The sequence below is a fragment of the Thunnus maccoyii genome, chromosome 1, assembly GCF_910596095.1.
Source record: "Thunnus maccoyii chromosome 1, fThuMac1.1, whole genome shotgun sequence".
NCBI lineage: Eukaryota > Metazoa > Chordata > Actinopteri > Scombriformes > Scombridae > Thunnus > Thunnus maccoyii.
This window is the reverse complement of record NC_056533.1, coordinates 17,884,346-17,906,458: the sequence shown is the minus strand read 5'-3', so window position 1 is coordinate 17,906,458 and position 22,113 is coordinate 17,884,346. Positions and strand designations below refer to the sequence as shown.

General features: G+C 39.4%; 1 protein-coding gene across 1 annotated transcript in view; it reads right to left on the bottom strand.

Annotated features, from left to right (window-relative positions):
- LOC121900087 (CUB and sushi domain-containing protein 1-like) overlaps positions 1–22,113 on the bottom strand; it is a 431,770-nt gene that overhangs the window by 172,349 nt on the left and 237,308 nt on the right. Inside the window, exons 8-10 of the mRNA XM_042416050.1 lie at positions 14,034–14,115; positions 6,627–6,751; positions 1,854–1,975 (exon numbers count right to left, since the gene is read on the bottom strand). Of these exons, the coding sequence (XP_042271984.1) occupies positions 1,854–1,975; positions 6,627–6,751; positions 14,034–14,115 (329 nt within the window). The remainder of the gene's footprint in view (positions 1–1,853; positions 1,976–6,626; positions 6,752–14,033; positions 14,116–22,113) is intronic.

The following is a 22,113-nucleotide window of genomic DNA, read 5'->3' as shown; positions in this document are numbered from 1 at the left end:
CATTCATTTGAATGGGGGTAGTGTGTTTCAGCTGCGGGCGCTTTGGCTGCAGCGGTACCACACCGGCCTGTAGCCGGAAAGTTGAGCCGGGGTCAACTTTTTGAGGAACGCAACCCGACTTCACTGCCGCTGAAGGCTGCAGTGGTCAATCACTGCCGGAGATCAGACTGATCAGAGCTGTAAAACCCTGTCATGAAGGAGTACAAAGACGTTACTAGGAGGAGGGGAGGACATCTCTCTTTGTTTGATAATGTTAAAAGTACAGTCAGACATCGCTGTCGGCTTCCCGACTCATTTAAAAAAAAAAAAAGAGCAGCTGTGGTCAAGCGAGCTGGAGAGTGAATGAAGAGAGGGAGCACTGGTAGTGAGAAAGCCACTGAATCAGATCAATAAAACGTTATTTTCTGATTGTTTCACAGTGGTTATATTCTAGAGCACAAATAAACACGCCCACACCTCCACTCAACCCTGCGGCGGTGTGCCGCACCGACTGATTTGGTCTGACTACAGCCTAAGCCCATCAATGTCAGGGAGGCTGGAGACTCTTCCCATAAGAATTGGGCTGACACTACACTAACAGTCATTCAAAAACCTTTTCTCTCTACGAGCAGAATTCATATCTCATACTCTCATATCAACTCTTATCTCTCGACTCAATTGTTTCTCCGGGACCTAACTTAACCGTCCACTGACTCGAGAGCAAAACTCACTGTTGACTGGGCGCTTTGTTCTCAGTCTGTACAGTCTTTCAGGAGAACTGCTCTTAATAGCTTGTCACCAAACAATAGTTTGAGCGGCTGATTGTAGAGAGTAGTGATACTCTTAATAACTAACCAAATCAAGTAGCAACACTCAGGAAGCAATACCCCCTCGAGTAGCAATACTTCCTCAAGCTAACATTAGCTGCTTCCCCTGGCTTTCCATGAGAGTAGCAATACTCCCGCTGTGTTAGCTAGCCACCTGGAGATCGCCACCACTGAGGTCTACACTAAAGCAGATGAAAAAACACAGGTCTGAGCCTGCCCTGTGATAATAAATTATTAAGCTGTCATGTGGTTTGCCCTGTGCATTGGGTTGAAGCATGCCCAAGCCACCCCTGAGTCTTCAGAGAAGTGCACACACTGTAGCCGGTTCTCCCTTGCTGAGTGGCTCATCAGACAAATTTGCCCTGTGTGACTGAAATCAGCGTGTTTCTTCCGGTAAGGTATGAAATACGATGCAGGAAGTCCAGTTTGAGTTACAAATCCGTGAATTGAAAGGCTTCTCAGATGCCAAAACACTACACATTGGTTTATCATACTCAAACAAAATTTTACATGCATGCATGTATGTGTTTGGCAAATGCAGCACATTGATGATGCTGCATTGTGGCATAAGTTGAGCCAGGTTCAACTTTTTTGAGAAACGTCGCCGCAGTTTTTTGCTAGAGCCCCCTGCGCTGGCACCTCCACTGCACGGTCGGACTGCCCCCAGGGCTGTGTTTTCTGGATGCAGCCTTAGGATTTCCTCACTGCTTGAGAAAGGAGCCATAAGAATTACCCCTTCAAGATATTTCCTGGTTCCAAAGAACGCAAAGTGCATGCAATTTTAGACACCCGTGCTCTAAACTAGCATTTCAGGAAATGCGAATGCTAAGTGGACAACATAAACTGGTCAATATTCTACATATGAAGTAAATTGTCTAAAAGGTCATGCTCTTGCGTGTTAAGATAACTACACTATAAAATATAATGTGATATAAGCATATTGCAAGTATAGAAAGTCTATTTTCCCTGTGTCAGATCATAACATTTATTTTGATTAAAAAGCCTGCTGAGATAAAGGGAGGAATAATATAATGAAAGTGAGCTCACCTTCATAGAGTCCATTGCAGTGATGACCCACACACAGTGTGCATTGTTCTCATATTGAACAGGGTAGTTAGGAGAAGTTATGACCCCTCTGGGCCCCCTTAGGTTACTGCCACAGGTACGAGCTACATAGAAAGAAAGGAAAAGAGAGAGATAGGGTGACACAGAGTTTTAAAAAAAGATTTATAGGGTAATCAAAATTATGCTCACAGATTGCAAATTGCTTCTTACCTAGAAAAGAAAAAAGATAGAAAGAGGGAGTGGTAGTGATAGGAAAAGGTAAGTTATCTTCAGTACAACCAAAACTGAGACTGGGCACTGAATTTGGGCATTTTTGCAGACTTGCATATAATTGTCAAAGTGGCATATTTTTGGGGGAACACATTCAAAAGGATGAATGCAAAGGTTAGTTGTAATGTAGTAGTTAGTAGTAATTCCTTTCAAATGATAAGAGTATCTTCCACTAGCACCGGCTGCTGATGAGATTTTGTGTGTGTGTGCCAAAGTGCCAAAACCATGTATTATACCATGTATCAAGACCATGCACAGTATGTCTGTGCTAAATTAAATGGCATCCCATTCAATAACTGGGTATTTTATTCCGTACTGAAGTGTTGGACAAACAGACCATCTGGCTGACTACTGCTAGCGTGGCTACAAAAAATATATGTTCAAGGTAAAGATGAGGATTCTTTAAAAGCATTTGCCCCAAAACTCTCCCCCTCTGCTGAGGATACTTCCAGTACCTTTGCTCCTGAAGAGCCTGCAGATCCCAGTTATCAACTGCATTTTTCATAATATTCTTCCTAGTGCTCTATTTTATCCATATTGATTTTGTCCTGTGTGATACTCAAAGTAATATTTCTTGCCTTCATTACCTCATAAAGTTGCCCATGTGTTATTGCCTTAAAGGGATATTTGGTATAAAAAAAAAAAAGTATTGTGTCAAAAATCCCCTTAAAAACCTTCTCTCAAGCATAATGTTAAAGGGCTTACTTGACATTTTCAGTCAGTTATAGTCAACAAGCACTGTCACACTCCTGAGAAAGTTTTACCTGGTCGTACTCAGTATTTGCACTTTATCCATCATAATGAGTTAGCTGGAGGCGATCACTGCCATTAGAGGGAAGAAAGCCAATGACAGGAGCAAAAGCATATGAGACAGGAGAGGATATGACAAAAATATAAGAATAATGCAGGATGATGGAAGGGGTGAGAAGCAAGTACAAGGGCAGAAATATTAAAGTAAAGAAGTTTCCAAATACAGACAGGTTGAGAGACAACGTGGAGAGAAAAGAGGGAGAGCTGTTAAAAAGACATGGAGAGAGAGAGTAGATAGGGTGAAAGATAATTATGTGAAAAAAAGGAAGAGAAAAGAAAGTGAAGGAGGAAGGGCAACAGGGAGGACAGAGACACAGAAAAATACCACGAGAGAAAGGGAGCGAGAGGAGGACCTCAGATGACTGATCTGCCTGTTAATTAGAAAAGAGAGCTGAAACACACTGTGATACACACAGAGACACACACACACACACACACACAAACACACACACACACACACACACACATAAACACAGACACACTGAAACACAGACACACTGAAACACATTCATGGCCATTCATTCCGGGGACCAGCTTCTAATTAACAGTAAAGTCTCAGTGGAGAATGAGAAAGGCTCATGGGTTTGAATCCCAGGAGAGTGATAACACCAGATACACACAGTACACCAGAGCTACAGTAGAGTCATTTTTAACCTCTGCCTGTCTACTCGTTTGACTGTATCAGCCCATCGATCTTCTTTTCCTCTTTCTCTCTTTTTTTATTGCTCTTTCTCTATATATATAACCACTATCTAATTACATAGAAAAAATATCACAAGACATAAGCCACTGATTTACCTTGAAAGTACATTTCCCAACTGCCGCCATGTTGTGAAAGTGTTTTTTTTTTTATACTGAATGTTCATTTAATAGGAGAATGCAGAGAAAACACTAGTTAACCTCCTGATATTTTTCATTAAAACGTGCCTTTCAGTAGTTTCAAAGTTAGAAAAACATTTTGTTCCACAGTTTAAGAATATCACAACTTTCTGTATCTGCATATTTTAATAGTTCATTGAAGGAATATGAAATGTAATGCATATTGAGTGAAATGCTCAAATCCAACACCCAATGGCTGTCTTGCTGCACAGTTCAGATGGATATATTCTATTGTAGATGTCTTGTGCATTATTTTATACGTATTTTTCCTAGTTTTGCTTAGCATATGCAGCATTTTTGGAAGCTTATTTAGCTCCAATATAATTAAAAGGAATGCTGGGTTTAAACAATGCTCGTCATCACATGTTTATCAGGATCAGTTGACAGTGTAATAATGTGACTGTACATGTAATTTACAAACTCAATTTAGTGTTAGATTACTCTTAAAGTACCACTGTTTTTGCTTTTACAGTAAATGTGTGTTTGGGCCGAAAATTCAAGAGGTTAGAAAGCTCCATGAACACCAAAGTCTCTCCCTCTACCTCTACTGTCTCTTCCTGACAAGAGTGGCCAGTATCATGAAGACAGGCAGGTTCCTGCAGTCACAGACAGACATATAGACACAGAACAGGCACATGCGCACACACACACACACACACACACACACACACACACACACACACACACACACACACACACACACATCCTATAATATGATGTGACAGGGACCCTACAGTATGTGTCTGAGCACAGGGACTGGCTGTCCATCAAACATACACAGAGCTCAAGGCAAATACTGCTGCAGCTATGTTGTGTGTGACATTGTCCCTTGGACAGTTGTTGCCAATATGCGTGTGTGTGTGTGTGTGTGTGTGTGTGTGCGTGCGTGCGTGTGTGTGTGTGTTCGCTGTAGGGTATGTATGCTAGCTGTCTGCCTTTTCATTGTGGAGCAATAAACCCAACATGGTACTGTCAGTAAACATGTGGGCAGTGAGAGCCCCTGCATCGTTGCTCTGCCACTCACACAGTTATTTATTTAGTCAGTTAGAAAGTAAATCATGATTTTAACACATCAACAAACAACAAAATGTAAATCACAGTGATATTATTTATCATGTTTAATGGATACTATACATTTAGAGCATCTGCATTAGCAAATAACAGCAAAATAGCATGAGCACCTCCAGCTTCAAAAACTGATATAATTTGTCTCTGACAAAAATTTAATATCTAATTCTTCATAACTGTACAATTTTCATTACATTAGATGGCTCAGGTGCACATCATATTGTGTCTGACCCCTAAATAAATAAAAGCAAAAAGAAAAAAAAGAACACTGCTAGCTTAATAATCAGACTGAATTTCCGTTTAGTTTCACATTATTCAGTCTAATCATGTACATTTTAGCCATTCACCGTTAAAGAGATGGTATAATTTTCCCCTAGACAATCATTAGTGGCTGTGGCACTTGGTAGGAACAGGTAATGTTTTTTCCAATGATCAAAGAAACATGTGATTCAAGAGTTGGTATTTTTGTAAGTCAACTTTATCTCATCCATCATTTTTGAGACATTTTTCTGGCTCAGGTTTTGAGTTTTATCCTGGTTTTGATCATATTCTGGATATGGCATTTACATGTAACATGAGAAACCTGGTTATTCATATCCCTGTTTACATGATTCCAGGTTTCTGATTATCTGTGTGCAGGTGTGTTTTGATTCTTCCACATCTAAGCCACTAATTTCTCTACCAACAGGGAATGTTCAGAAACCTGTATACAGTGTTTACATGACACAGTATCTTGATTTTCTGTTGGCGTACTCCAAGTACCATATGCAAGTTTCTCAAAACTGGGGTAAGGTGTTACACATGCACAAAACACATAACCGGGATACTCCAAAACCCTGATCAGAACCAGGATATTCATCCAGGGACTCAGATTCAGGGATTCTACAACCATGCTAGAACATTGTGGCATTAAATTAGAAATCTCAGTAGTTTCACTGTGAAAAAAATAAGAAGCATTTGGCATGAAATAAGTCTATCTAGTATTATGCTATATATAGAATTAATTAATTCTATTGATTAGTTTTAGGGCTTTGCATGGCCTGGCTCCTGATTAAGTTCTGAACTTTTCATCCTGCCTGAGCAGACGTTGCCTCTTCCTCTTTGTCTGAGGAGCTCAGACAGAAACCTTCTGTCTGTTGTACTGGCCAAGGTTATGACTAAAGGTGAACAGGTTTTTGCCATTGGTGCTCTGCAGCTTCGGAACAGCAGGCAACAGTCAATACCATCTAAAGGATAAGACTGGCATTATTATATCTATTCATTATCATCAACAAATTCCCTGAAGAGACCAAAATCAACAATACATTTATCCTACTAACAAGTGTTGTCTATGTAGCCAAACCCTGACAAAGCGTAGACGTCCCTGCCAAAGATTGCTGTGATAATTACTGCGATATCAATTATGTTCATATTATTCTCTATAGCTCTGCAGTGCTGAAAAACCTTTGTTCAAACAGGTGTCTTAGTGCGTCATATGTCCTTATTTGTCTCATTTTATTGATGTGTCAAACAGTTTGTGATGCTTCTTCTCAAAAGACCGCATATGAATCTTATTTAGAGACTCATAGTAGCCAAAATAACAAAAATAGCATCAAGTATTCTCCTCAAGCACGCACATGCTGTCAATAGACATGAATGCATTGAGTAAAATGGATTCATTGTAGCTTTGACACATGCACACCTAAGGAGATTTTACCAGTTTCAGTGGGAATGATGGGTGAAACTTACTTCTGCAGATGGGTCTGTGGTCACTCCAGGCAGCCAGTGTGTCAGTGACTCGTTGACAGGTGATACTTTTAGATCCTTGAAGTACATAGCTGTCATCACAACTGAACTGGACGCTGGAGCCAACTCTAGTTCAGGAGACACAACAGTAACCAACACTTGTCAAAAATAGTAATAATAGTAACTTTGAGTCCAACTCTGAGTGCTTCACAAAGTCACAGTCAAGTGTTATTGTGATACTTGTTGAAACCTCTTAGATAACTGTAGAAATAATGTATGAATGACGGTTATGATATTAATGATAATCACTATCACAGATCATTCAATTAGGATCTATAATTCCTCTCTTTCTGTAAGACACTTATAATTTTACTACTCCACTTATGACTTTTGCTATTGTCTGCTTTCCTTTGATCTCTTTTCATCTCTTTTTCTCCATGTCTTATGTCTCTTCTCCCTTTTCTCTCATCATTGTTCAGATCATTCTTGTTTCCTCATTCTCTCCAACACCCTGCTGTCTAAAACGTGAGAGGGACATTCAGCCATCTAAGTGGAAGTCTGCATGATGTCTTGTCTGTAAAGTTTAATGTCTCCTCCCTGCTGATAGACACAACAGTCTACCACCTGGCCAAACATTTTCTTCATAGGGTTCTGGTTGTTCAGGGACTCCACCCTGTTGTTAAACACTGTGGCATCGCACAGCCTGGCCAAATCTCTCTGTTAGTGCTTTTGTCACGGAAAGTTGGGTCTTTCACTTTGCTGTTTTCTGCTACTTCGGCGATGCTGATGACACTGAAAATACCTTACATCCAGCCGTTCACTGTGAAATGTACAATTACAGGAGGGAAAACTTTGATGTTATTGCTGTATCCTTGAAAAGACCCCAAGCCTTCTTATGGCAATTGTGTATGTGGTTGTTTTTGCACCAAAACTGCCACAGCACACCAAGTTACAGACATCTCTTGCATATCTGCACTGCCCAGCAGTAAAAACTCTTGTTTTCTCTGCTGCAATGTTCTCTCTGTTCTGTCTCATCACACCACAATTCTGTTCCAGCTGCTGCATCTCGGTGCTTAATGATGATTGGATACAAACCTGTAACACACACACCGAACACATCCATGCCAACATGCATGCACATTTACGCATAAACACACACAGGCAAACACACAAACACATGCACACATGGAGGTAATGAACTTTCACTAGATCAGACAACTCCACTAATAATCCTATGGAGTTTGTGCAGTCATAGTTGCTAATGGCAAAGAGGAGCAGCAGGAGTTGGTGGTTATGGATGAGAATAGGATGATTATCATTTATGTGTTTTTGGCCTGAAAATAGTCTTAGAAAAAGGTAAAAATGGAATGCCGGTCTTGATTCTCTTATAATCATAAAAGAAACATATGAACAATTTAGCTGCCACTGATGCTAAGTGGATGAGTCATAGAGAGAGGTGATTATTTTATAATTGCTCACTTGTGATTAAATGAAATGATGTCTCCCTTTCTACTGATTAGATGACAGACACCATGGAGTGAATCGTTTAAAAATCCCTGTGTCCACCAGGCCTTGTTTATTAGCCAAGATCCAACCGTAATGCTCAAATATCCTGCTTCTGAAATATTTCTTCCCATTCTCTGTGTACAATCCTTATATGAGTAAAGAACAGAAGTAAAAACTGGAATGTTACCGGTAATGTAAAACATGTTCGGTTGAATCGAACCCTAGGGCATTTATCCCGTCGCTGCGGTTCGTTTGACAGGTGTAAACACAGCAAGACCAAGACCTTGTTGAAGAGGTGTCTTGGTTTCCGTTACAAATAAACTCTGATACGGTTCGTTTGTGGTATGATGGTGATCTGACCCAACTGCAGGAAGCATTGCGCGTTTTTGGGATTAAACAAGCTCCGGTAGCCCTGTGTGTGTGTGTGTGTGTGTGTGTGTGTGTGTGTGTGTGTGTGTGTGTATGTGGTGCTCAATATGCACTCCCTTCTCCTCTTCAGCTGACTGAAAATCGGACGCTCTTTACATTTTACCCATCTTTTGAGTAACACCTCCCCCCCCCTTTACTCAATTTACCCATTTTTCAACTAACACGCGAGCTTACAAATTTTACCCATTTCTCGATTAACACCCACCCCATATTAATTTTATCAAGTTTTCGGTAAAATCGGACGCTCTTTACATATTACCCATTTTTCGAGTAATACCCCCCCCTTACTCACTTTTCCCATTTCTCAAGTAACACCCCCCTCACTCATTTTACCCATTTTTCGACTAACACCCAATCTTACTAATTTTACCCATTTCTCAATGAACACCCACCCCATATTCATTTTATCAAGTTCTCAGGAAAATCGGGCGCTCTTTACATATTACCCATTTTTAACATGAAACAACATACTGTTCTCTAGACGTTGCCCTGAAGTGCGTTCAAATGCACCATTTATTGTGGCTTGGTATATGGCCTAAACGATGACCACGATTATGAAGAAATGCCATTTCTGTCGATGGTCCACTCTGGATAGCTATCCCGGGAGAAACAAAGCCTGCCAACCCCACACGATTTCTGACCAATGAACAGAGTGCCAGCTCCCCCATGGCTTTTTGTTGATACATTTTGGTTTGCTTGAAATTTTTCCAAGTGAAACCAAACCGAACCAAAGGGAAAATGCAACAAAGTAGCATCTCATCAATTGATTCGGACCAGAGTAAATGAACTACAGGTGTGAAAATGCACTTAGAGCACCAACAGTTTTAGACCTGTAGTTCTGAACCAATAATACCGAGCCAATATGCACCACCTACTGCCAAATAAAGTAACAACAGCAGTGGTTTAAAACTGCAGATGTAGACATGTAGGCCATCTACAGGAAAAGAAAGTAATAGCACAGCAGGTGTTTTCAGTTATTACTTAGCCAGACTGTCCCTCTTCTAAAGTTGAAGGTGGGCAAAGCTACGATGGAATTAGGTGAAGTCACTGGACTCTGTATACTAATAAGAATGATTAGGTAATGCCGGGCTCAGACTACAGGAGTTTTAAAATCCTAACCAATTTTGAAATCGGGTTGCATCATGCACATAAGGAGAAACTTCACAGATGTTCTCTCTAACCTCAAACATGCATACAATACAAGATTTAAAAATAATGGTGCATCACACACACAACAGGATATTATTAAGATTATTGTGGCAGAGGAAGAAATGCACTACCTCACATGACCTCATAGGGAAGCAGATGTAAACGAAATGGAGACTGACATGGTGCAACAACTTGCTTTAGTAATGCTTTGCAGTGAGAAAAAACAAAAGCAGAAGGCTAAACGACTCTGGATGAAAAAAATGGTTGGATAGACACAGTCAATGAGGGTTGTCTGTTCTTCAGCAAGAACTAGAGGTGAGATTTTAACTGTCAGTTTTAATATCTGTCAACAGCAGTATGCTAGCTAACATTAGCCTCAAGGGCTAGAATGTTTACCGTTGCATGGCAACACTGTCTGCTGCTGAGACTTGTCTCTCTCATTGGCTATTGTGGTCCTGTTTGGAAAGTAGTGATGTAATCATCCAGATTTTAACTCCTAAATATCAAACATGTTTGAAATTATCAGGGCGGCCCAGATGAGTCAGTGAGCAGTTCTGGAGGTTTAAGATTGGATCTGTAAAGCCTCACATTACCAGATAATCTGGGCTGAACACTGGTACTGACCAAGGTCCCAGACCAGATTTCACTTCCAATTTTTGGAAGGGGTAAATCGAGAATAAATCGGCCCAAAACTCCTGTAGTCTGAGCCCAGCTTAAGGTTATATACAACATTTTCCCAGGTGAGGTGTAACAAGTGAGTGAGGAAGATTTCAATCAAACGAAGTCTGTACATGCCCACACAGTCCTGAGAAGAGCTCTGTCAGACAAAATAAATGAAATCACTTGCGCAGGTGTAACACGAGTGCAGGGCCTTTCAACCCTGGTCACAGATATTTAGAGGGAAATAAGTGATAAATAAATTTACAAAGATCTATCTTAAAAAGATAATATTTAGTGTTTTACAGCCAGAAGCAGAACTGTATTTCTATTTGAGTACTTAATATGCGCTTCAGATGACTGTGATACAACAGGCCTCTTTCACAGCAAACATTTTAACTTGTCATAGTAGGAAAAGCAAAGGTGTTACTAATGATATAAACAAAGGCTGCGGTGACCGTGAGCCAACCTGCACAATACCAGGACCCTGAAACTGAAGCAACTAAATGGAATTCAGCAATTATTAATTTTACAATTTAGTGTTAAACAATTAAAAGTGTTCAATTCAACATACACTTAACACTTAAGCAGCTGTAAAAGAAATGCAGCTGTAACACTGATTGCCTGCAGGTGGCACAGGCAAAATTCCAGCAGCTATTTCTTTTTTTTAGGTACCAACAACATCAACATCAACATGTCTAAATCTGCAGGTCTGTCACAGATGTTGTTGCCACTATTACCTTCTTTTACTAAAGATTAACTCCTATTTTTGGGGGATCCAAAAGGCTACAGATGTGAATGTGACAATTCTCTGCCCACAACCGCAAAACACTTCAGTCTCCATGGAAAAGATGAAGAGCTTTGTTGAAGATGTTTCGTGATCATTGGACCAATGCTGGGACTAGAACAGGAGCAGAGTGGCACTCACTTTCAGCCTGGGATCTACATGAAATCCATAAGCGAAGGAAAGACAGGGGACAACTAAAACACATTGTGGATTCTGATGAAATAAGTTAATAATAATCTTTACTAGACCCTGAGTCCTGTGTCATTAACCTCAAAATTAGAGATCAACTATAAACTAATCTCACCATGTTTTAGTATCCTACTGCATCCATTGTCAGTCTTGCAGGCCACAGCATCATGAATGCAATCTGGCAACATATTTCTTACTTGCACTTTACAACCGCATGGGAAGATTATGAAGATTATTTGATTGCATCCACTTACAGTTGTATGCAAAAGTTTGGGCACACCTTAACAAATAACATATTTTGGTGATTTTTAATTGGAGATGTAAACACAGCCTCTCTAGGAACCTCTCTATGGAACATAAAACACAATATTATCAGCAAACATTAATGCATAGTTACTTTTTATGTCATGGGCATCCTACATAGTCAGTACTTAGTAACCCCTCCCCCTGGCAGATATCACAGCTTGCAAACACTTTTTGCAGCTAGCTAAAAGTCTTTCAATTCTTGGCTTTGGGATTTTCTCCCATTCTTCCTTGCAAAAGGCTTCTAGTTCTGCACTATTCTTAGGCCATCTTGTATGCACAGCGCTTTTAAGATCTACCCACAGAATTTCAGTTATGTCATGTTAAGTCAGGGGACTGTGAGGGTCATTTCAAAACCTTCAGCTCCTGACATAGTCCATGGTGAATTTCGAGGAATTTTTAGGATAATTATCCTGTTGTAGAAGCCATCCTCTTTTCAGCTCCTGATATCTAGTGGAATCCATTCTTCCTTCCACCCGTGCATTGTTTCCTGTGCCACTGGCTGCAACACAACCCCAAAGAATGATAGATCCACCCTCATGCTTAACAGTTGGCAAGGTGTTCTTTTCATGAAATATATCTTGGCTGATTGTGGCCAAAGAGTTCTATTTTAACTTCATCAGTCCACAGTCCACTTGTTTCCAAAACGCATCGGACATCTGTAGATGTTCTGTTGCATACTTCTGACGTTGGATTTTATGATGAGGACGCAGGTATAGTTTTCTTCTACTGGCTCTTCCATGGAGGTCTTGTTTGTGCAAGCATCGCTGCACAGTGGAATGGTGCACCGCCACTCCTGAGTCTGCTAAATCTTCCTGCAGGTTTTTGGCAGTCAAATGGGGGTTTTGTTTTGCCTTTCTGACCAGGACATGAGCAGTTCTCTTCAAGAGTTTTCTTGATCTTCGAGATCTCATCTTGACCTCCACGGTTTCCCTCAACTGCCATCTCTTAATTACATTTCTGATGGTGGAAACTGCAAGCTGACAACTTTTTGCTATCTTCTTGTAGCCTTCCCTTGCAATGTGGACATCAATAACTTTCATTTTCAGAGTCTTACACGGCTGCTTAGAGGAACCCATGGTTGCTGAGTGTTTGCACTCACAAAGGTTTGTCAGAGTATTTTTAAAGCTTTGAAATTGGCACTAGCTGATATTTCCTAATGACAACTGTTGACATGCCTCAGGCCTAACAAGCTGCTTAAGTTCTGAGACCTTGTAAAAAGAATCTGAGACTTCGGAACTCTTAGGGTGCCCAAACTTTTGCACATGCCACCTAAACCCTATTGTTCTACACAGTCCGACTGACTTGAAATTTGACATACATATCCAGTTCAATGTGCTCTACAAAAAAGCCTATTAGACCATTAACATCCACCATGATGGATTTTTTTGGTAATTTGCATAAACTGAAAAAGAGTAATGTGACAGGTAGCTACTTTTTGGATTTTGACTGCATCAACACCAAATTTGGTATACAGCCAGCAGGCAGTTCTACTATAAATCAGCAAGAGCTGTCCGAAAACATGACTGCTGTTGATCAAAAAACTTTGCAAAGGGGGGGTTAGCAGGAAATTGGCCATAACTCATTTACCATTTGTCCAATCATCACATGTCCTGGTAGATGTCTTCAGTCCATGTTGGTGTTAGGTCTATCAAAAGCATTCTGAGCCTGACCCAAGGGGGGCATTACAAATGCCGAAAACGTGTACCTCAAAACCTGGTGGACAGAATTTCACCAATTTTTGTGTATATACACTAGGGGCAAGTATTAACCAAAATCTGAAGTGTCATATAGATTAGTGCATGTGGACATGGTCTATTCAGCATTATCCGCCTTTTTATGCCATTGCTCAATTTGCCATGAGCTGGAACGAGCTAAAATCATGAAACTTGGCATCATAACTGGAAATAATGTGCAAATGCTACACAAAAAATATGATCCCAGTCACCTCGATGGTGGCTCTATAATTAACAGCCAAAAGGAATGAAAAAGGCTGCCTTCTACTTTTTGGATTTCGACTGTATTAACACCAAATTTAGTATACCGTCTTGTGGGACTGAGCAACACATTTCTAGTATAAATGGGCAAGACTGATCCAAAACCATGGCCTCCATCGATCAAAAAACTTTACCAAGGGTAGGGCTTAGCAGGAAATTGACATAAAGCACATTGTCTTGGGGTAATCCTGATTAAACTCATTGGAGACATCCTGCACTATGTCTTGAATGTACAGGAAAAGACCTTTAAGGGAGTTTCTGCAACCTGGCTTATACACGTCTAACAAACAAAATTATACTGATCACTGCGTTGATCAAGAGATCAACAATATTCAACGTACTTGTAGAGGAGTGACTATGAGCATGTGATCCTGGAATTAAGTACAAACTTACTGGAAGGCAGAGCCCATCCTCTTGCCATTTTCTGGAACTCCAGGATCTGGACAAACATCACCAGCAAGCCCGCTTTGACTCACTGAAAAGAAAAGAAAGAATATATGATAAGCAGCGTGTTTTTGGGAGGTTATTACAAAGGGTATAGTATAGGTCATAGATAGGGAGGGCATAATCATATTATGCTGACAGGTAAATCATTAAACTTGATCTAATATAACTTTTCACAGTTAGATGAAGTGACGGGTAAAAAAAAACATTCTTGTCATCATGACCACGACTATCAGAATATTTTTCAATATGTGATGACAGTCAAGTGGTTAAGCACAATTAAACTCCAACTGTGAGAATTATCCCTGACTGTTGTTGAGAATTCACATAATCAGGCATGCACTCTCTCTTTGAATTTTAAAATAGATCTATTCTCTGCTGATTCAGGAACATGTTTGAAAAATACACAGTCTTCAATATGAAAACAAGGCCTTTTCATGTTGTGTTTATTTTTCTATCAGACAGATATAATAAAATAAAGATTCAAAGATAAAGTTTTTCATCAAAGAGCAGCAATGGGCGCCCTTATCATGATCAGCCTTTTGTAATATATCAGTCTATGGAGAGACCATGCAACACAAAAAAATGAGTATAACCATCTCTGTCTCCTACAAAAGGAGAAAGAAATTGGCTAAAAAGCATTTTGTTCCCTTCATGAAAAGGAAAAACTGTGATTTGATGTGACAGAACATGGACCAAATTCTCAAAACTACACTGTAATGTTTCAATTAAGTTTCTGAATAGGCCATTTTATAGCAGAGCTATAGCTTTTTGACTAGGAAAAGCAGTAGCAGGTGTTACTAATAACATTAACGATGGCTCTGCTCCATTCAAGTGTCCCAGTAAGTCATGACAGTGTGACAGTGAGCCAGCATGAAAAATACTAGAACTCTGAAACTGAAACAGCTAAATGAAATTCAACCATCATTAATTTTATTATTTAAACCTGTGCTTGTCCTACTGAGATGTGTTAAAATGTCCTCAGTGAAACAGGCCCATTTTAGATGCAAAAAGGATGTCAATAGAACAAACGAGCTACTGAACCCTCCCGAGGTAGCCACAGATACCTGTTTGGTAAGTCTACTGATAATTAAGGTATCAGTATTTTTTTCAAATTTCAGTTTCCGAATTCCATCAGCTCTGCTCGCTCTCTGGGATGTCATGGCAGAACTGAAACATTTTTTGGCTGAGCTCTCGGATATGAACCTGACTCACAGTCCTAATTACAAGCCTGTATAGTACATACAAAAAACCAACAACCTGAAAAGCCATTCGGAGAGCCAGGCCCCAAAAAGTAAATGGACTGTCAGCTACAGGTAAGATTTCTATCCAAGCTGTAAGGAAGGCTGCCTAAATATACTGTGCCTACTTTGAGTTGTAGACTAATAGGCTGTGGTGTCTATTATAATTTACCAGCTGAAAAGTTTAGTTCATTGAGATTAGATCTTTTTTCTGTTAACAAAAACGTGAGCCATCAGAATAATCTGAAAGATCACAGAAAAACTCCATTCACATGCGCTATAACAAAACAAGTGGAAAGAAAATATATTCATCAAAGTAAAAGGTGTGCTGTACCATAGGAGAATAAGTTCTGAGAATAAATGGAACAAAATACAGCCCAATAGGAGAAAACACTGATGCCTGAGATATCACAATGCCCTCACAGCAACCAAATATCTTAAACTGATGTTTAACCCTGTAACTGCAGGGCTAACAGTTACTGAATAGGTAAATTAAATGTTCTCAGCTTTCCAATTTTATGAATTCCTAAGTAAATCTAAAAGTAAAGTCACTAGATTAGTCAGACTACTAAAAGTTGGAAATAAATGTTCACTCAACATACACATGAAACTGCATAGCACAGTCACAAACCGTGTCAGGAGCAGTGAAATCACTCCTAGCTAGCTAACATTATGTAGGCTACTAAGGTTAAAGCTGGAGTGTGAGTCTTTTGTCTCCTCCTTCTGGCAGTGAGAGTAATTACAAAAACACTGTTGACGTGGTTACATCATAGGCTCCACTGTGGTCTAATCCGTCACTACTGTTGCGGCTGTGAAATCGTGGATAAATAGTTTTTGAGCATCACACAACCCCCGTGAAATGACTTATTTCACTGTCAGAATTTGATCCATTCTGCCCGATAACATTTGGAAAATCTAGGGGAGCCAAACGATTAACTTATTTTATCCCCATTTGAGTTAGCAGAAAGCTAATTGGAAGGACTCTGGCGTGCATGCCCTGCCCATAGAGCATGTGCGGTATGCATTCATCCAGCCAGCGTGGGAATCTCAAACCAGACACCAGATTCAAGAGAGATTTATCTGGCAGTGATATGCTTAAACAGCATTGTGTGAACTCGTTTGGCAAGGCTTTAGTGTGACATTCATTTATATGTAAAAGTACCACACTGCAGGTTTAATGTTAATGTTTACCGCTAGCTAACTGTTTTAGACAAATAGTAAAGTGGTAACTGCTAGACAAGTGGATAATCAATTTACACTTGTTGAGTGTTTCTTTAGCCTATATTTCAGTCATGCTTCATATTATTAATATGAAATATAAATATAAATTGTCAGTTGCCATAGCCTAGTAAGCCTCAGGTCAGGATGCATTCAAAAGCTAGACTCAGTGTAGTAATGTGTTAACATTATTAAAAAACATAACTGTGAACAGTTTAGTTACCTTTTGAACTTTAGCTGTCCCTGAACAGAGCTCTAATTTCATCTGCCAATGTTGGACAGTGACTAAGATTTTTGTACTTTTCTTTTCATTTCATGCTACTTTTTTTCACAGGGAAACTTTATACTAACTGCCTAATATTTTTTGACAATTAGTAGTTGCTTTACAGATTAAAGTTGTACACTAAACATAAGAGGTTATAAACATGATGCTTTACATATAGTTAAGTTACCCAGTTCTATATAGAGTAATTAAAACAGGCTCCACGTCGACAGCTAACAGTAAAGTACTGCTTACACATTAATTTATCAGTAATAATAATATAATAACTGTACTTCTGATACTTATGTCTGATCCTTAAATGGCAATTTGCCAATAGGCTACCTTACATAATTTTAATTCATGAAATTTCTCAATGCATGGCCTGTCACTTTTTATATAAGTAATACTTATACCACTACATTAACTTTGTGGTATTGCTACTTTTCCTTGAGCCAAGGTTTTGAATACTTTTTCCATCCCTGAAAACTTACATATACATTTTTTTCCCACAAAGACACATTATCATCCCTGACATCTTGAAACTTTTTCCCAAGTTTCAAAACTAACAAGAGTAACTGTTTATGTGTTGTTGCTATTCACCAGCCAACTATGTGCTCAAGTAGCAAAATGTGAAAAAAAAAAACATTAGCTGAATTATTTTGTTTTTCAAAAAGACTATTCGAGCGAGTTAGCTAGTGGTGCAAGTTGTTTTTTGAAACTCATAGGTTTTCCAGTCCATGAGGAAACCAGTTGCTCAGTTTGTTTTAAAGAATTATGCTTCTATTCCTTTTTGCCTGTCTTTGTAATGCTCATAAGCATGTCCAGATTTAAGATTTAATAAAACCTTTAGGAAGAAATAGTAAACAATATGTTTTGCTTAAAATTAAAATGGCAGAACAACTGTGGTGGTGGAAATGAAAACCAACATCAATTTAATGAAGAGGACTATACTCTCGCATTTCAGCATCTCATTCCCTGCTTATCTATCTGCATGATCTGTTCTGTTTCTAAAAAAAGCACAAAAGCAAAACACATGACAATTTTTGTCCAGCTCATATCCAGGATCTTGCATTTGTTTCAGACTTTGCTCTGCTTGGGAGCATCTGCTGCATGCCCAAAACGTAATGTAAGTGTAAATTAGACCAGACAACATGACAGAAACCAGTTTAGACCAGCTCTGTCTTAATGGAACTCCTTGGATGAATCATGATGGTTAGCAAAACACAAAAAAAAATAAAGGGAAAGGAAGGTGAGAATAAATTGCAGGAAATGAGGAGAATGCTGAAAAGGGACAACAATAGAGCAAAAAAAAAAAAAAAAAAGATAATAAAAGAAGAGAAAATCGTACAGGTTTATAAAATAGGACCTTGAGAAAGAGCAATATGTGACCTCTTTTGGCCTCTTTCTGCCCATCTTTTCATGAATCTTTCTCACTAGCTTTCTTTTCTCTCTCCTCCTGTCTTCCTCATCTGCCTCTCCCACTCACTCCTCTCTACTTTTGTATTCTCAGCTTGCTTCACCATGCTTTTTCTCTCTCACACATTAGCTGCAATTTACAAGGGGATGCCGAAGTTTTGTGCACCCTGGCATAAAAGATGGATGAATGATTTGCTGTGTTTGTGTGATTGTGTGATGAGTGTGTGCTGAGGGTTTGTGAGTGTATAGACACTGTGTATGCATGTTTGTGTGAGATATGATGCAAACAGAGCAAGCTGTCTTGTTGCTCTGCCGTGTTTTTGATGTTCTGTCCAAAAATCACCACACAAACACACTCTATAACACACTGTCGTGCTCTGTCATCCCTCTCTCTCTCTCACTCATGTTCAAATGGCTTTCATTGGCATCATATACAAAGGTTCATATTGCCGAAACAAATCCAGCTCATGCAAACAACATGAGATTGTTATAGAAAAAAAAGCTGCCAAATATCACTGCTGGGCTGATGTCAAAAATGCTCAAACTGACTTAATCCCATATTTGCACTTAAAAGACCATTCAACGTTTAAACACAAGCTTATGATGCATAACGCCATTTCCATATCATCAAAGTGTCTTCAGCAAACCTTTCATCTCTAAAACTCAAGTTTTTAGGAGAAACAGTGATTCATTCTCTCCTTGGTGCCCATGTATGTCTGGCATTTCTGACGTCTGTAATATACTCCTCTTCGCGCCAGCCGCCCACACCTACTGTATAGACAGTCTCAACTCCCTAAATGACTCAGTTCATCCTGCCATTTATCCCAAACTATTCAGAACAAACTCATCCCGAACAGCAAGTAATATCCCAGTGAACTGTGTGTTTTGAAGTCGTGCTTTAACCACCAATGAGTATTATTATATGGCTGCTGCCATCACCACTGGCCCTCAACACCACCAGGTTAGAGGTGACATGTTTGTTCAAGACATGAATGTGGCACGTATGATTTTATAAGGTTTGGGGTCCGCTAATAGATTTTATATGGAAATGAGATCCAGACCCAGTTGTTTAGAGAGCGTGTTGAAAAATGATGTCAAATTATTATTCCTGTTTTGTCTTCTTACCCTTTGTGTTTGTTTATTTGTTGATTTATTCATCTTTTCTGTTTCTGTAACACTGATACTTACTCTGTTCCCTGAAATTTAAATAAATAAATAAATAAATAAGAAAGAGGCCAATGACCAGCCAGTATTACACAGTATTTGACATGCCAACAAGCATAAAGAGATTATGTGGCTCTTGGCTGCCATTACCATTAGCCCTCAACGCAACAGGATTAGACATGACAACTGTTCTTTTTTTTAGGCAAGACTGTATCATAAACTATTAGTTCTGGCTATCATTAATACTCAAGAGAGTGTGACACAAAAGTAATTTACAAACTTGAAAACTATCCACCCAATTTAAATCTATTTGGTATCTTGACATATGTTTAAAAGCTAGGAGTGGAAATTGCATATGCATATGCAAATGCATAATACTAATTTGGTATTATCCTCCTCAAAAGTGCAGAACACACTGTCAAAAAAAGTGGCTAAACAATGTTATGAAATCTTTTCTGAGGCATTTTGTTAGCTAGAGATGTTTTTTTTTGTTTAAAAATGTTAATTAATGGACATTCAGGTTGTCATTGGTTTTGTATTTTTGCTGTCAGTATTGTTTTCATCAACTTAAAAACTTTGAAATTGTCCATACAAAAAGAGTTACAAACCACTGGCTTAGGGAATTGGAGAGGAGTCGTAAACCACTGGCTTAGAGGGTGATGTAGATGTAGTAAGATGGATAAAAGCAGAAGACATTTGCATCGAGAATGCAAAGCCAGAATTTGAGTTATTATAACAACTGACTGATTAGGGGTGTGCAATATGACAATATTAGATCGAAAACTATTACCACAATATTAGATTAAAATGTCTCCATGATCTGCCTTTACAGAGACATCTTTAGTATTGTGCTACAGTACACATTGTATCAGTTCAGCTCTGTGATGGAGTGCAGTCTGCTAGCAGGAGGTTAATGAGTAACAGCACCAACATGGCGAGCGCCTCGTCACATTTCCAATCTGCTGGAGAAATTGACCTCCAGCGACAATGATTTAGGGTAAAAACAAGCTCACAGTGGAGCAAACTATCTGCACAGTTAGCATCAGGAGCCCAAACTGTTTGTTTTTAACGGTGAATGCTACGAAACAGTGAGCAGCAGTGCTTGTGTCGAGCCAGCCACCTGTATGAGCATCGTCACATCGCCAGCTCACTACTTAGCTCACAGAATTGATGCTTGGTAGCGTGTTTGTGAAATCTACAGCACTTTTAGTGTCCTGCTAGGAAACTCACCTGCTACACATCATGTTAAACTGACAGCTGGGCTGCAGGTAAACACCACCATTTAGCGGTTAGCTCACCTGCTAACTGGTAGCACTAACTTCTGTCATGCCGCAAGTTAGCGTGATGTCAGCTCTGGTGTACTGTGCTGGTGTCTTTTTATAATGGTGCACCTCCTGCTAGTTATCCAAAACAACACACTAACGCTTCTATAAAACATCGACTGTTTGCTTTTCAGCTGTGAAATTAGCTTGGTTGTAGTGTTAGTTTGGTTTCCCACTGCAATATCCATTTTAAACAAGGCCAAATAGACTGTCACTACTTTTTAATGCAGGTTTGCACACCTGCTCTTACTCATTTATGGAACTGTTTGTGTGTTAATGTAATGTTATGTGAGTCTTTCATGGGTGTATGTTTTTATGTTGTTTGTGAGCCCCTAGCCTAAGACGAATTTCTATCATGTGATAGACAATAAAGTTTTATGAATCTTGAATCTTGAGTACTGTTCAGTGACTTGCAAAATAGTCTTAAAAACCAACATGAAAAAAAATCATAATAAAATTGCGGATCGTGATCCTGCCTGAAAAAAATGGTGATATGATATGTTTGCCATACCGCCCACCCCTATGACTGATGAACCATTAAAAAGAAACAACAGTCAAAGAGACAATGAGAGAGAGCGCAAGGAGAGAGGAAGACACAGGGAGAGTGTGGGACAGTAATTTTGTTTGTGCGTGTGTGTGTAATCAGCTGACATGTGTTTCAGGTAAGAGCTTTTGAGCTGCTCTTCAGATGCCGGCTGGATGAGGGGAGAAATGTGTGAAGTGCAGTTTGTTGATATGCTCTCTTCCGCTCCTCTCCTCTGCTCCTCTCATTGCCTCTTATCCACTCTGCCCTCTTTTTCTCCTCCACCTTTTCATGTTCACAGGTCAATCAAGCCAAAAGCTGAACTCTGCAGTCATCTTCCCGGCATCATTTTGTCATTTTGAAAGCGTAAGTTTCTTCACATAAAAACACTTGGTATGATGCTGTCTCAAAGCCACATGTGACATAATACAATATTATCTAATATTCTGGTGCAAGCATTACTATGAGGTTTTCCTAAAACTACTTAGCAGTTGCGTCGTACCATCTTTTTTATTTGCAACTTCCAAGTGGTTGCGTTACTTTCATTTGAGTAGACAGAGGCCCTGTACCACCTTGCCTGATAATCCAGGGGAAAACACTGATTAACTCACACTCTCACAATGATTCATTGCAGTTCTAGGTCATTGTCTAGGGAGTAAAACTCCTTAATCACAATCTTTCAGCCTCTCTATAATTATGACACATCCTCAGCAGTAAGCTAATGTTACTGCTGAGAGAGGGTAACTACAAGATGGGTTGCTTTAATTTGCACCCTTTTTACATTGTTCCAGTTGGCACTCTTACTTCATGTATTTGTCTTTAAAGTATCTTATCTTTAATACATCAATCTAATATTTTATCTTTTAATAATCTATCTGTCTCC